At 60.6% G+C, this 14,802-nt stretch overlaps 1 protein-coding gene across 7 annotated transcripts in view; it reads right to left on the bottom strand.

Moving 5' to 3' along the window:
- MYOM1 (myomesin 1) overlaps positions 1–14,802 on the bottom strand; it is a 51,529-nt gene that overhangs the window by 4,966 nt on the left and 31,761 nt on the right. For 4 of the 7 annotated variants that reach the window (XM_064150335.1, XM_064150329.1, XM_064150330.1 and 1 more), the window contains exons 18-37: positions 14,628–14,749; positions 11,960–12,156; positions 11,225–11,351; positions 10,664–10,848; positions 9,752–9,866; positions 8,951–9,107; positions 7,798–7,904; positions 7,637–7,681; positions 6,438–6,574; positions 5,103–5,247; positions 4,906–4,965; positions 4,449–4,516; positions 3,933–4,046; positions 2,978–3,065; positions 2,564–2,602; positions 2,381–2,486; positions 1,729–1,892; positions 1,360–1,396; positions 1,096–1,118; positions 566–621 (exon numbers count right to left, since the gene is read on the bottom strand). In XM_064150335.1, coding sequence (XP_064006405.1) covers positions 566–621; positions 1,096–1,118; positions 1,360–1,396; positions 1,729–1,892; positions 2,381–2,486; positions 2,564–2,602; positions 2,978–3,065; positions 3,933–4,046; positions 4,449–4,516; positions 4,906–4,965; positions 5,103–5,247; positions 6,438–6,574; positions 7,637–7,681; positions 7,798–7,904; positions 8,951–9,107; positions 9,752–9,866; positions 10,664–10,848; positions 11,225–11,351; positions 11,960–12,156; positions 14,628–14,749 — 2,092 coding nt within the window. Of the gene's footprint in view, positions 1–564; positions 622–1,095; positions 1,119–1,359; positions 1,453–1,728; positions 1,893–2,380; positions 2,487–2,563; positions 2,603–2,977; positions 3,066–3,932; positions 4,047–4,448; positions 4,517–4,905; positions 4,966–5,102; positions 5,248–6,437; positions 6,575–7,636; positions 7,682–7,797; positions 7,905–8,950; positions 9,108–9,751; positions 9,867–10,663; positions 10,849–11,224; positions 11,352–11,959; positions 12,157–14,627; positions 14,750–14,802 lie in introns of those variants that run through there. The other 3 variants (XM_064150333.1, XM_064150332.1, XM_064150331.1) reach the window with 3 other exon arrangements.

The following is a 14,802-nucleotide window of genomic DNA, read 5'->3' as shown; positions in this document are numbered from 1 at the left end:
TCTGCTGCTCCCAGAGCTGCTGCAGGCCCCTCAGCAGCTCTGCAGCCTGCCCTGGGCTCTCTGCAGCATTTCCCTGGCTCAGGCACTGGGCAGCCAGCACTGGCCCCAGCACTGCAGAGTACTCAGGATTTTGGGTTCTCAACACTTCTGCTCAGCTCCTAATTAAGCACTTCTAACCCAGCCGAGCAGAGACAGTCAGGAATACCAGGAAGCTGCCCTGATGCCACCTTAGAGCTTCCCATTGCCCTTCCTGTGCCCTATTTCAATGCAGGACACTCTGAAACTCTGACAACTCTTTTAAAACAGGCATCAAATTCCTTGGCACACCAAAACCTGGCTGGGGGCCTGCAGATGGATGTCTGAAGAGCTGCTTCTGGAAGGAGCTGCAGCCCCAGCCCCTCAGGCTCAGGAGAAGGCTCTGCCCAGACGGCAGCAGCCGGCTGTGCCAAGCTTCCCTGCAGAGCACCAGGGCTGAAGGTGCCCTGGGGCAGGCTTGCAAATGGAGATGAAACCACCCCCAGAAGCAGATGTGTGCCCAGCACCCCCAGGCTGCTCCTCACTGTACCTTGCCCTCCTGGATGGTGACAACGTCTGGCAGGCCTCCGAGCACCCGCGCGCGGTCTGCAAGGGAACAGGGGACATTGGCACCCCAAAGTCAGCTGTGCCCAGGCCCTGTCTTCCTCTTGCTCCTTCCCTTCATCTCAGTTATGCACAACCTGTGTCTGAGACCAGGAACAACCTGCTCCTGATGGTGGGGAGTTGTCAGCAATGGTGGGGCTGGAAGGGACCCCTGCAGCTCACCCATCCCAGCCCTGCCCCAGCAGGGCACCCACAGCAGCTGCCCAGCAGCACAGTGCCCAGCTGGGGCTGGAAGCTCTCCACACAAGCAGACTGCACAACCTCTCTGGGCAGCCTGCTCCAGCCCTCCAGCACCCTCACACCAAACAACTTTCTCCTGCTCTTCAGCTGCCACCTCCTGGCTTCCACTGTGTGCCCCTTGGCCTGTCCCTGGGCACCACTGAGCAGAGCCTGGCCCCATCCCTTTCCCTTTCCCATTCCCCTCCCTTCCCCCATCAGCCCCTCAGCCCCACTCACTTTTCTCTGCAATTGCAGCCTGCCTGGAATTGAAGGAGAGAAAAAGCAAAGCCAGGTTGAGTTTGGGCTTGGAGTGACTGAAACCCAACCTCAGCCTCTCAGCTGCTGTTATCTCTCAAGGGAAATGCCCCTCAGCAGCTGGCTTCTGCCAGGGCAGGGGAGGAGTGGCACAAACAAGCCCCATGCAGAGCCCCCTGGGCAGTTAGGCACACAGCACAGCAGCACTGCTGTTAGCTCAGGGCATGCAGCTGGCACCAGACTTACTTCAGCCTCTGGAACTCTGCAAAGGCTTCATCAAAGGCTTTGGAGAGAGAACAGTGGAGGTGAAAAGGAGGGGCAGAGAGAAGGCCTGGGGAGCTTCAGGACAAATGTGGGAACCAGGCTCAGAGGGGGGAGCCAAGAAACCCAGAATGGCTTTGGTTGGAAGAGGCCTTCAAGGTCTCCCAGCCCAGCCTCTGCCCAAGCACTGCAAGGTCCCCACCAAACCACAGCCCTCAGCACCAGGTCCACAGGGACAGGGACTCCACTGAGCCATGCCCCACAGGTCTGCAGCAAGATCCTGCTGTGGGAGCTCCCAGCCCGGCATGATGCGGTGCCCACTCACAGGCAATGCCTGCCAAGGGCAAGGCCTACCTTGCCCAGAGAGATCCACTGTCTTCTGGTGTGCTGTTTTGCCATCAAAGAGCTCCATGGTGTACCTGCCCTTGTCCTGGGCTGTGGGCTCGTTGATCTGCAGCCAGAGCTGCTCCCCAGTCACGCCGCTCCGCAGCCGCTCCGACAGCTTCAGCTGCACCTCACTGCGGGACAGACACCATTGGCCTGGCTGCTGCAGCCTGCAGGAGCTGCCCCCCAGCTGCACCGGCCTGGCTGCTGGAGCAGTCAGCCACAGAGCATCCACTGCTCAGCTGGCCTAGGAGGGGCGAGGGAGGGGGGAAGAGGAAGTGGGGGTGAGAGGCTGGGGCCAGGCTCTGCTCAGTGGTGCCCAGGGACAGGCCAAGGGGCACACAGTGGAAGCCAGGAGGTGGCAGCTGAAGAGCAGGAGAAAGTTGTTTGGTGTGAGGGTGCTGGAGGGCTGGAGCAGGCTGCCCAGAGAGGTTGTGCAGTCTGCTTGTGTGGAGAGCTTCCAGCCCCAGCTGGGCACTGTGCTGCTGGGCAGCTGCTGTGGGTGCCCTGCTGGGGCAGGGCAGGCCTTGGGTGAGTGAGAGGCAAGCTGGGCTCAGGTTTCCAGCCCCTGGGCCTGTGAGCCCTGGGTGCAGAGGCTGCTGCACTGCCCCTGGCTACTCACTTGTGCTGCCAGCCTACTCGCAGGTCCTCCACGTAGTAGGTGACGTGGGAGTAGAGCCTGATGCCTTCAGCTGTGCTCTGGATTTTCAGGTCTGAGGCAGACAGAGCTAAGAAGGACACAAGGTTCATGCAGCCATAGGCCACCACGGAGGTCATTCGAGTGGAGAGGGTCCCCAGCTCTTACCAATCCTCCTGCAGACTTCACTCATTAGCTCTGCAAAGGCTGTGGAGAGAAAAGCCAGAGGCTGAGGCTCTGTGGCCACAGCTCAGGACAAGTTCTGGCTCTCAGATGTCCCCCCAGGAAGCTCTGGGACACAAACCTGCCCCTCCACACCTAAGTGGTGGCCAGACAGGGCCTGGTCCTGCACAGCTCCCAGGCCTCTTTCACTGCAGCCTCCAGGAGCCCTGCTGCAGCCCCACACTCCCCAGCAGCTGTCCCTGGCTTCACTGCTGGGCTTGCAGGGCTCGGCTGGGCAGGGCTGCTCCAACTGCTGCTGGCAGCTTTTATATCCACAGGAGGGGGCAGTGGGATGGTCCCAGGGCAGGAGGAGCCAGGCCCCACAGGGCTCTTCCCCAGAGGCACTTGAAGGGCTCTGACCTGTGTCCTTCAGCTGCAGCTCGCTGGTGTCCTTCCCGCGGTCGTCCTTCAGGATGACTTCGTAAGTGCCAGCATCCTTCTTGGAGAACTGCAGCGTGGGCACAGCACAGCACTTTGCAGAGGGGCACTCTGCAAGAGCTGACTTTGCTGAACCCAGCTCAGCTCCCACCCGTGTGCCCAGGGAGGTGCCCAATAGCCGGGGCGGTGGGATGGGCACTGGCTGCAGCCATGATGAGGCCCTGACACTTCTGCCTGTGCTCAGCCAAGGGGCAGAGAGCAAAGAGGTGAACTCAGCAGACATGGATCTGCTGGAGAGGGTCCAGAGGAGGCTATGGAGATGAGCAGAGGCAGGAGAAGCTCTGCTGTGGGCACATGCTGGGAGAGTTGTGGCTGCTCAGGCTGGGGAGGGACTGCTCAGAAGGGGCTGTGGGGCCAGGCCGAGGGCAATGGTTTGGCAGTGGAGCAGGGCAGAGCTGGGCTGGAGCTGAGGAGGAAGCTGTGCAGAGTGAGGGTGGGCAGAGTCTGGCACAGGCTGCCCAGGGCTGTGCTTGAGGCCCCATCCCTGCAGCCACCCAAGCTCAGCCTTGCTGTGTGCCTGTGCAGCCTGCCCTGGCTGCAGCTGTCCCTGTGCCTGCAGGGGTGGCCGAGGTGCCCTCGGAGGGAGTCAATGCAGTCTGTGAGTGCAGGACACCCCTGAGCAGGGTTGACTCTTTGGTGACCCCAAGAAGGCATCCTCTCAGAGCCAGAGTGAGCAGTGCCTGTGGTCAGGCTCTGCTGCCAACCAAAGGAAGTGACAAAGTTCTCCTCTCCTGCGTCACCGTTTCCTGGGGACGTGGCCCAGCAGCTGCAGCAGACCTTTGCCCAGGGACAGCACGTCTCAAAGCCACTTCCTTCTCTGGCTGTTGAGCTGAAGAACCCCAACTGCAGCTGCAGGCTAAGGGGGGCAGGCACTCACCTCTGAGATCAGCAGGGTGCAGACCCCATCCTTGAAGTCATGCTCCTCATCCACCATGATCTCCCTGTTGTCCTTGTACCACACAATGTGTGTCTCCTTCTTGATGTTGGCCACCTAAGGAGGGGTCAAAACCACGCTGGGATTGTTCTCCTCTCATTTCAGCCTTGGAAGGGATCCCAGAGATCATCCAGCCATAGGCAGGGAGTTGGAACTGGATGCTCTGTGAGGTCCTTTCCAACCCAACCCATTCTGTGGATCAGAGCTTAGGCCCCAGGGGGGGTTCCCGCCCTGCCCCTGCTGCTCAGGTGCCTTTCCCAGAAGGAGCTGAAGGAAGATGTCCCAGCTGCTTTCCAGGGTCTTTGCTGCCATGCCCTGAGCAGGGGCCTGGCATGACTCAGCAGCTGTCACCAGCTGGCATGCAGCTATGGCCACGAGCGCCTTGGCACCCTCAGTGTCCCAGCAGCAGCAGGTCAAAGTGCTCTGGGCATGGTGCTGGGTCTTCTCCTCAGCCCTTACCTTGCACTTCAGCAGCACGTTGCACTCTTCAGTCACCTCCCACCCCAGCCTGTCCACGAAGTGAGGACCTGTTTTGAAGGACACGGGCTGAGAGGCCACAGCAATGGCTCCAGAGAGCCACAGAACAGCTCAGGCTGGAAGGGAGCTCAGAGCTCATTTGCTCCAACCTCCCCAGCATGCCCAGGGACACCTGTCCACTAGGCTCAGCTGCTCAAGGCCTCAAAGGTGTCCATCAGGACCTGTTTCAGGGGACAAACACGTCCCAAGAGGCCACTCAGGGGTGCCCATGATGCCAGGCCACAGAAGTGCCCTTGCCTTGCCACCTTCATGATTTCCTTCTTTATTTGTCCTGCTCCTCCTGCACAAGGCTGCAGCAGGCAGAGATGAGCACAAGTCCCTTCTGTGTCCACCCAGCCCAACACCTACCCCCCACAGCCCAAGCCAAGGAGCTCCTCACCTTGCTTCCTGTGCCACTCCTTCCTCTGGAAGGCTGCTTCATCCTGCAGCTTCTTGAACACTGGGACCAAGAGCAGCAGGAGGTTAAGCACTGGGACATGAACCCTCCCCCTGAAGCTGGTACTGAGGAGAGTGGGAGGTGAAGCTGACAAGCACAGGCCATGCTGCTAGCCTGCTGTGTGCCCCACAGCACCTTACCATCCCCGATGAGGACCAGGCTGGACTGGTTGGTGGCTTTTCCATCCTGCAGCTGGAAGGTGTAAGTCCCTTCATCCTTCTCCTCCAGTTTATCCATGATCATTTCCACCAGGCCTGTCTTCTGGTCCACCCTCATCTTGTATTTCTTCAGGAGTGGGAGCAGAGCAATCATTAGTGGTTGTCATGGGCAGGAGATGCCTGCTCCGTGCCGCCCTGTGCTGCCGTCACAGAACCTCTCTGGGCAGAAGACACCTCCAGGCTCACCCAGTCCAGCTCTGAGCCAGCAGGGCTCCCTTGTCTCTGTCCAGCCCCTTGCCAACTCCAGCTCTGCCCACACAGCCAGAGGCATCAGGAAGACCAGACACCAGTATGGAGGGGCCTGGAGGGCATCTCAGTGCAAGCTGAAGCCCAGTTCCTCAGGCTCCCTGCAGACCAGGCATGGTGCCTGCTGGGCACCAGGCTCAGGCCCTTGAGCAAGGTGCAGATGTCTCCTCACAGCGCCAGTGCTGCCACCAGACCATGCCACAGGCTCCACTCTGGGAGCAACAACTCCTGCTACATACAACCCCTTGGAGCCTTGCCCTCGGCGTCATCAAAGAGGTAGGAAGCAAGCACAGGGCCGTGGGCAGAGGACACAGGACCTGGGCACAGCACAGCAGCTGCTGGCCTGGAGCTACCTTACTGAAGGTCCCTACCAGTGCCCAGATGTGGGGCCACAAAGGCTGCAGGAAGTCATGGAACCATCGGATCACAGAATGGGATGGGTGAGAAGGGACCTCAAAGGTCATCTAGATGCAGTTGGCAGCGACATCTCCTGCTGCTCACAGCCCCAGACAACCTCACCTGGCCTGGTGCCAGGCATGGGCATCTACCACCTCTCTGGGCAGCCTGGGCCAGGCTCTCCCCACCCTCAGTGTCAAACATTTCCCCCTTCTCTCCACTCTGAATCTCCTTCTTTGAGTCCAAACCATCACTCCTGGTCCTGTCACAGCAGGCCCAGAGAAGAAGTCTGTCCCCAGCCTTCGCAGAGGCCCCTTTGGCACTGCAAGGCCACCCGAAGGTGTTCCCGGAGCCTTCTCCTCTGCGGGCTGCACAGTCCCAGCTCTGCCAGCCTGGCCTCACAGCAAAGGGGCTCTAGCCCTTGGTTCACTTTTGTGGTCTCCTCTGGCCCTGCCCCACAGGTCCCTGTCCTTCTGCAGAGAGGCCTCCAGAGCTGCTCTGACAACCTCTCCAAGCTGTTTTCAATGCTGCTCCTCATGGCAAGGCCCAAGTGAGGCAGAGGAGCTGGAGCATGTTGGAGACGAGCACTCCCTGATGCCCAGAGGCAGGACTCACCTCTCCACTGAAGATCTCCTTGTCATTGAAGACAAAGTTGGCCTTGGCACTGCCAGACAGCTTCTCTGCCTGCAGCCAGAACCTGACTTCTCCCTTCTCCAAGATCTCCACCGCCAGCTCCGAGGCAAGCGGCACAGCTGGGGACGAGAGAGGGAGGAAGTCAGGCAGCTCCTGCAGCTCTGGGTACAGCCAGAAGATCACTCCCCAACAGCCACATGGGAGGACAGACAGGACTGAACCTTCTGATCCATCAACCACTGCTCTGGAAGCATCCAGGAGATGGCTTCTGCCCCGTTCTACCGGGAGACTACTTCAGGTCAGCTGCAGGGTGGAGACCCTTGTCTCGGTCCACCACGCGTTGGTGCCCGCTGTTACTTGAGCCACTGAAGTGACTCAGAGTGGAAACACCAAACCCCCCAAGCACGAGGCCAGGGCACCACAGCCTCCCAGGCTCCCCAGGACAGCAGAAGCCCCTCTGGAGAATGGACATCGTCCATGCACACCAAGCCTTGTGTTAGCAGCAAAAAAAGTGCTGGGGGGAGAAGCTGTGGGCAAGCTTGCTCTGCTCCTGCTTCTTCATCCCAGCTTGGAGGGGTGGGAAGGGACCTCTGGAGCTCACCCAGCCCCATCTGGGATTCTGGCATTTCCCCATGGAGTGCTGCAGATGTTTCTCAGCAGCAGCTCCGAGCAGTGCAGCAGCACAAAGCAGGCAGCAGCTGAGCTCTGATGAGGCAGAAGTGCCTAAGACAGGCTGGGGCTGTGCTCAGAAGAGGGCTGGTGCTGAGCACAGATCTGGAGGTGGGGCTGAGCTCTCCTGCCTGACCCACAGGAGCCTCACAGTGACCTCACTGCCTGATGGTGTAGGAGCTTTGTGAGCACAGAAACACAGTCCCAGAATCACTCAGGTTGGAAAAGACCTCCAAGACCACCAAGTCCAACCTTCTAACTAGCACCTCCTACCCAGCCCCACCATGGAAATGGTTTGGGTGGGAAGGGACCTCTAAAGTCATCCTGTCCAACCCGCTGCAGGCAGCAGAGGCATCCCCAACTGGAGCAGGGTGCTCAGAGCACCCGACCTGCACTGGTGCCAGCCATGGGGCAGCTCCCACCTCTCGGGCAGCCTGAGCCAGGCTCTCCCCACCCTCAGTGTCAAACACTGCTTCTGCACGCAGAAGTGTCCCCCCCAGGCAGTCACTTACTTGGGAACTTGTGCTCGTGGCTCAGGGCCAGCAGCCGTTTCAGCTCTGCAAGAGACAGGGCAGGAATGGTCTGAGCTGCCCGTGGGCCTCGTGGAGCTGAGAGGGCAGCAGGAGGAGGCAGGTTGGCAGTGCAGGGGCCTGGCCGAGAGCCGTGTGCCTACCTTCCTCATCGATCGTGTGGCTGGCTGAGACCCCATCCGTGTCTGTCACCACGCAGGAGTAAATGCCCAGGTCCTCTTCACCCAGCTCCTTGAAGGCAGCCTTTGACCTCGGGGAGAAAAGAGCAGCACTGTTTGGGTGGGAAAAGCCCCCCGAGAACATTCAGGGCAACCTGCAACCCGACCCCACCGTGGCCACCAAGCCACGGTCCCAGGTGCCATGGCCACACCTTCCTGGAACCCCTGCAGGGATGGGGACTGTGCCACCTCCCTGGGCAGCCTGTGCCAGTGCCCGCAGAAAGTGTTCCTCATCTCCAACCTTTTGATCAGGCCTTGAGGATGGCCTGAACCAAACCTGTCTTTTAGGTCTGCTAAAGCAGACAGCAGAGCCCTGTGTCCCCTGCTGCCCATCGGGAGAGTACAGCCCTGTGCCCCCTGCTGCCCATCGGGAGAGTACAGCCCTGTGCCCCCTGCTGCTCACCGGGAGAGCACAGCCCTGTGCCCCCTGCTGCTCACCGGGAGAGCACAGCCCTGTGTCACCTGCTGCCCATCGGGAGAGCACAGCCCTGTGCCCCCTGCTGCCCACCGGGAGAGCACAGCCCTGTGTCACCTGCTGCCCGTCGGGAGAGCACAGCCCTGTGCCCCCTGCTGCCCACCAGGAGAGCAACAGTGGGCAGAAGCGAGCAAGAGCGGGTGTGAGTGAGAAAGAGCAGGCAGGAGCAAGCAAGAGTGGGCAGGAGCAGGAGGGAACGAGCAAGCAGGAGGGGGCAGGAGCGAGTAGGAGTGGGCAGGAGCGAGCAGGAGTGAACAGGAGTGGGCAGGAGTGAGCAGGAGTGGGCAGGATTAGGAGCTCTCAGTCGCTCTCTGTGAGCTCCACTTCCCATATGGTCTGTGTGTGGAACTGCTGGCATGGGTAGGCCTCCACTAGCAGGGGCACACAGCCCGGAGGGATCGCTGGCACCTCCTGGTGAGGTCACACACCCCGGAGGAAGGATTTCATAGCATCCCAGAATGGCTCAGGTTGGAAGGGACCTCAGAGCTCATCTCCTCCAACCTCCCCACCATGCCCAGGGACCCCTCTCAAGGAGACTCAGCTGCCCAAGGCCTCCTGTGACCACTCGTGGCCCCTCAAGGCATGAGGAGTTGTGGCCCTTACTTGCCACCCTTGGTGTCGATGTTCAGCCGGGAGTCATCCTCGATGGGTTCATAGTTCTTGGACCAAACAAACTTGGAGCCTGGGGACATCTGCTCACACTCGAAGCTGAGGGAAATGACTCCATTGTCATCGACTTCCACCACCACCTCCTTGGTTCCTGCAGGAGCAGAACAAGGCAGCAGGAGCTCAGAGCAGGCAGCAGCCCAAGCTGTCAGGAAGCAATGGCAGGGTGGCTGGTGCAGCCCCAGGAGCTGCTGCCAACCTTGGCTTGGTGCCCAGGAACCCTTCTGGGTCTATCCCACAGCCTGGAAGGCAGTAGGCACCAGCTGCTGGGCTGGCCGGGGTGGGAAGGCACCTTGCAAGCTCACCCACTCCAACCATTTTCTAACTCTGCCCATGCTGGGACTGAGTCATGGCCCTCAGCACCATGGCTCTGCCTCTAGGGAACACCTCCAGGGGTGGGCACTCAGCCACCAAACTGGGCAGCCTGGGCCAGGCTTGCAGAACCCTTTCAATCGAGAAGTTTCTTCTCATGTCCAACCTAAATGTTCCCTGGGGCAGCTTGAGGCTACCCAGTTGGGTGGCAGGACTCTTGTCCTGTGCCTTGTTCCTAGGCAGCAGAGCCCAGCCCCAGCTGGCTGCAGCCTCCTCTCAGGGAGCTGCAGAGAGCAGCACCCCCGAGCCTCCTCTGCTCCAGGCCGAACCCCCCCAGCTCCCGCAGCTGCTCCCCAGCCGATCCGCCGGGGCCCATCACACACAGAGGAACCTGCTGAGAGATGAGGAGGGAGCTCCCCGGCAGACCTGGTGGTGTGTCAGCCAGGACAGGGTCTGTGGCGTCCGAGGGCCTGCCCACGCCAGCCTGGTTGGCAGCCCGCACGCGGAACACGTAGCGCCGGCCCTGCGCCAGGCCCTGCACCTGCAGGGAGCGACAGACCTCTGGTGGGTGCCCGCAGCTCTGCCGCCCTGCCCTCCCCTCTCCTCGCCTTGACAGCCTCCCCCGGCCCCCTGCCCCGGGCTGACAGCGGCCAGCCGCAGGGCTGTCAGCTTCCAGGCGTGGCCAACAGCTGGGCAGTGCCCCTGCTGGCACTGCAGAGGGGACAGACGGCTGCAGCTGGTGCCACTGGCCTCAGACATCAGCCTGTCACTGCTGGCTTTCAGACGTGGCAGCAGCAGGGCAAGCAGAGCCTGCTACAGCTGTCTAGAACCAGAAGGGCATTTCCCTGTCCAGCTTTGGTAGTGGAGCCATGAGGAGCCATGCTGGCACTGAAGCACCTGCCAGTGCCCCCTGCAAACACACGACGCCCTTCCAGCTCACCCACTCCAACCATTCTCCTGCTCCACCCAGGGGTGGGCATTCATGCTGGGCAGCTGTGCCAGGCTTGGAGAACCCTTTCACAGTCGAGAAGTTTCTCCTCATGTCCAACCTAAACCTCCCCTGGGCCAACCTGAGGCCATTTCCTCTTGTCCTGTCTCTTGTTCCTAGGGAGCAGAGCCCAACCCCAGCTGGCTGCAGCCTCCACCCAGGGAGCTGCAGAGGGCAATGAGGTCTCCCTCAGCCTCCTTTCCTCCAGGCTGAACTCCCCCAGCCAAAGCAGCTGCCCCAGCAGCACAGCACCAAAGCAGCTGGCTTTGTGCCCGCAGGGCCCTGTGAGCCAGAATGGCCATGATGGCTCCAGCATTCCAGAAATGGACTCTGCACCCTCAGCTCTTCACCTTCAAGTACTTCCTCTGGAGAGGCTTCTCGTTGACACTTCTCCAGAGCTCCTCCTTGGCTTCCTGCTCCTTCATGTCGACGTAGTAGCCAGCGATGGGGCTGCGGCCAGTATAGACTGGTTCCTTCCACAGCAGGACCAGGGAGTCCTTCCTGACTTCTGTGCACCTCACATCGTGGGGTGGCCCTGAGAAGGGAGAAAGTTGGAGCTGTGACATGAAAGCAAATCCCAAAGGGCTTAAAAATGCTTCAGGACTCCAGAGACCAGAGAGCAAGTTGTGAGCCCAGAGCTGCTCTCTACCATGTCCAGACCCACCAAAGCCACCACCAGCCCAGCCCCAGGACCAAGCCAGCTTGGTGAGGTTGGGGCCATGACCAAACAGCCCCAACAAACAGCTCTAGGAGCTGAGTTAATCATTAGCTCACGTCCTGCTCTAAACTCCACCGAGCTCATCCCCTTCAGAGCTCTGGCTCTGGAGTGAGCTGTTCAGCCCAGGCTGAGCTCCTGGGGCACAGGGCACCCGTGGGCTCTCAGCAGCCTCCTCTGCCCCTCAGTGTCCTACCTGGCACAGCAATGCTCCATTCTTCACACCTGAAGGGCTGGCTGGGCTCAGAGGGTGTCCCCACCCCAGCCAGGTTGACAGCAGCCACCTGGAATTGGTAGACCATGTTCTCCTTCAGGTTCTCAATCTGCAGGATGGAGGAGGTGGCACTTGGTGACTTGGGCTTCACGGGGAGGACATCACAGTGACAATAAACACAGCACGACTGCACTGCCTGCAGACACTCAGAGTGGCTTGGGTGGGAAGGGACCTCAAAGCTCTTCCAACTCTGTCCCCTGCCATGGGCAGCTCAGCCTGCTCAAGGCCTCATCCAGCCTGGCCTTGAGCACCTCCAGGGAGAGGACATCCACTTCTCTGGCAGTTCATGCCAAGATGAAGAGGCTTAGGGACACCTTCCACTTGCCCAGGCCACCCAAGGCTTCATTCAACCCAGCCTTGAACACCTCCAGGGAGGGCACATCCACTTCTCTGGGCAGGCTGCCCGGAGAGGTTGTGCAGTCTCCTTGTCTGGAGAGCTTCCAGCCCCAGGTGGGCACTGTGCTGCTGGGCAGGCTGCTGCAGGTGCCCTGCTGGAGCAGGTAGTGCTGGGTGAGCTGCAGTGGTCCCTGCCCAGCCCTGCTGTGCCAGGATGCATTCCACAGCCTGCAGACTGGCTCACAGCTCAGCCCCAGTGCTCTCTGGGGTGTCCTGGGGAGCTCCACCCACCCCAGGGCCCCGGCAGAGCTAAGCTCTTACCCTGTAGGCTCTGTCACTGACAGCTTTGGTGTTGGCCTCCCTCCACTCCCCAGGCACTGCACCCAGCAGCTCCCGGTAGCTGACGTAGTAGCCGGTGATGTCGGTGCCGCCGGCGGCCTTGGGCGGCTTCCAGCCCAGCACCATGGCGTCGCGGACGCTCTCCAGCACCACGATGTCGTAGGGCGCAGACGGAGCAGCTGTGCCAACAGGAGCAACACATCAGCAGGGGTGGCAGGGCAGTGCCAGCCTGGCAGACAGCACCCAGGTGGCACCCATCCTGCGGTTCCTCGTGAGGACAAAGCTGCGTGGCTGAGGGAAGGTCTGCAGCTGGAAGGAAAGCAGAACAAGAGCTTCCATGGAAGGAAGGAAGGAAGGAAGGAAGGAAGGAAGGAAGGAAGGAAGGAAGGAAGGAAGGAAGGAAGGAAGGAAGGAAGGAAGGAAGGAAGGGGCCCAGAGTGGGCAGGGATCAGGTCCCAGGATCACAGAATGGGGGAATGGCTCAGGTTGGCTTTCTTTGGGTTGGGTTTGCCTTTCGTTTCACACACTGTGCCACACTCCTCACTGCACCCACCGCAGCCTCTCACCTCCCTGGCAGAAGTGGGAGCCCGACCAGCAGTGGAGCACTGCTGTGCCTGGGCCTTACAGGCAAGCACCTGTGGCACACTCCTCTGCTTCTACCAACAGAGAGCTCACAGACTGCACCCCAGGGCCAAAGCCACAGGGGACCCTCAGCCAACCCTCCCCCTGCTGCCCAGCAGCAAGCTGTGACTGCCTCACACATGCATAACCCAGAGAGCAGGCAACCAGACTCCTGCCAGGTTAGTGAGGTGGTTTAGCAGGCGTTGCCCACGCTGGGCACACCACTGTGTGGACACAGCGGCCATGGGGTTAGTGAGCAGATGGAGAGTGTGAAGTGGTGCTGGCACCAGCCTGGGCACAGGGACCTTGGTGCAGAGTGTGTCGCTAAAAGGGCAGGTGCAGGCTGGGCACTGGTGGCAGAGGCTGCAGCCAGCAGTGACATCTCTCACCTGTACCCTCCGTCCTGGTCCCTCTCTCCAGTGCCAGGACACCCCCGGGGTGAGACCTGCTCGCCTGCTTGGCAGCAGCACCATGTGGCATGGGTGTGGCCGTGTCCTGAGGAGCTGCTCCTGTGCCACGGCCTGCTACACTGCCCTCTCTGCCACAGCTCCTGGGTGACACCTCTCTGCCAGGCTTGGCAGCAGGCAGGAGCAAAGCACCAGTGTCAAAGACAGGCTGGCAGGCCTCGTGTATCCCTCCCCACCTGGCACCACAGGCTGTTAGTCCAGCAGCCGGAGGGCTTGGCACAGGATACACAGCATGGAGAGAGCCTCCCCCTGCAATGGGCAACAGACAGCAGACACATTGGCAGTCACAGCTGGCAACAGGATGAAGAAATGGGCACAGAGAAGACACAGCCAAAGGCAGCTTGGACACACACAGCGTTAGGGTGAGGCAAGGGCTTGGTGCATGTGGGACACCTCTCAAGTTGCTCACAAGCGACCTCTGCTCCTCAGAGCAGAGCCAGGGAGCCAGAACCACTCTGCACGTGGCACAGCTGCTCCATGGAGTCAGTGAGTGGCCTAGGCAGGAAGGGACCTCAGAGCTCAGCTGCTCCAACCACCCCCCCACCATGCCCAGGGACACCTCTCAGCTACACTCAGTTGCCCAAAGCCTTATCCAGCCTGGACTTCAATATCTCCCTGGGCAGGCTGTGCCAGGCTCTCACCACCCTCACACTCAACAACTTCTGCCTCAGCTCCACTCTCAGCCTGCTCTGCCTCAGCTCCAAACCATTGCCCTTGGCCTGGCTCAGGCCCCCTCAGCACAAGTCCCTCTGCAGCCTTCCTGCAGGCTCCCTTCAGGCCTTGGCAGCAGCTCTGAGGTGCCCCTGGAGCTTTCTCCTCTGCAGGCTGCACCCCCCCAGCTCCCTCAGCCTGTGCTCACAGCAGAGCTGCTGCAGCCCTGGGCTCATCTTTGTGGCCTCCTGTGGGCTCTCTCCAGCAGCTCTGTGCCCTCCTCCTGCTAGGAACAGTGATGGAGATGAGATCTGAGCAGAGCCAAGGGGCACAGTCCCCTCATCTGAGTATGAGATCTTCCACCTCTCTGGTGGTGATCCCACACAAGTCCCTTGGCCACATCTGTCTGCTCTGAGGCTGAGGAGTGAGGCTATGAGGTGGGGTGCAGAGGAGGGTGAGGATGGTGTACAGCTGACCCTGGTCATTCTTAGTGACCTCAGCAATCTCTGTGGGTTAGTCCAGGCAGGGGCAAGCAGGCAGAGTTCCTCCAGAGGGGGAGGACAGGCAGGGTTAGGGTCACAAGAGACACCTGGCACTGATCATTAGGTTGAGGTGTGGAGCTCAGGAGCTGGTATGCAGCAAGGGTGACAGACACCTCAGAGGGAAGCAGAGCCACGTTCCACAGCCCAGCACAGCTGTGGAGTGACCTTGGCAGTGCCCTCTGGCAGTGAGCACCTGGAGGAGACTGGCTGAGGAGGGTGAACATGTCCACAGGAGTGCAGTGACTGAACCTATGGCTGTGAGAGCAGAGGAGCTCCCAGGCAGTGATAGTGAGAGGGCAGCACCAGGGGCAGAGTGCAGTAGAGCCCAAAGTGGCTGAGTGCTGGGCAGAACAAGGGGAGAGCCCTCACCAATGGCTGCCTTCACCTCGATGGGCTCCGAGTCCTGGGAGAAGTCGCTGAGGCCTGCTGGGTTGACAGCCCTGACCCTGAAGATGTACTGCTCACCCTGGCACAGACCATGGCACACGAACCTGTGGCAGGACAGGGGGCACTCAGCACATCTGGCAAGAACAGAACACCCTGG

This window comes from Pogoniulus pusillus, chromosome 10, assembly GCF_015220805.1.
Source record: "Pogoniulus pusillus isolate bPogPus1 chromosome 10, bPogPus1.pri, whole genome shotgun sequence".
In the NCBI taxonomy this organism is placed as follows: domain Eukaryota; kingdom Metazoa; phylum Chordata; class Aves; order Piciformes; family Lybiidae; genus Pogoniulus; species Pogoniulus pusillus.
Note: the sequence above shows the minus strand (reverse complement) of the source record. Positions and strands in the feature narration are given on the sequence as shown.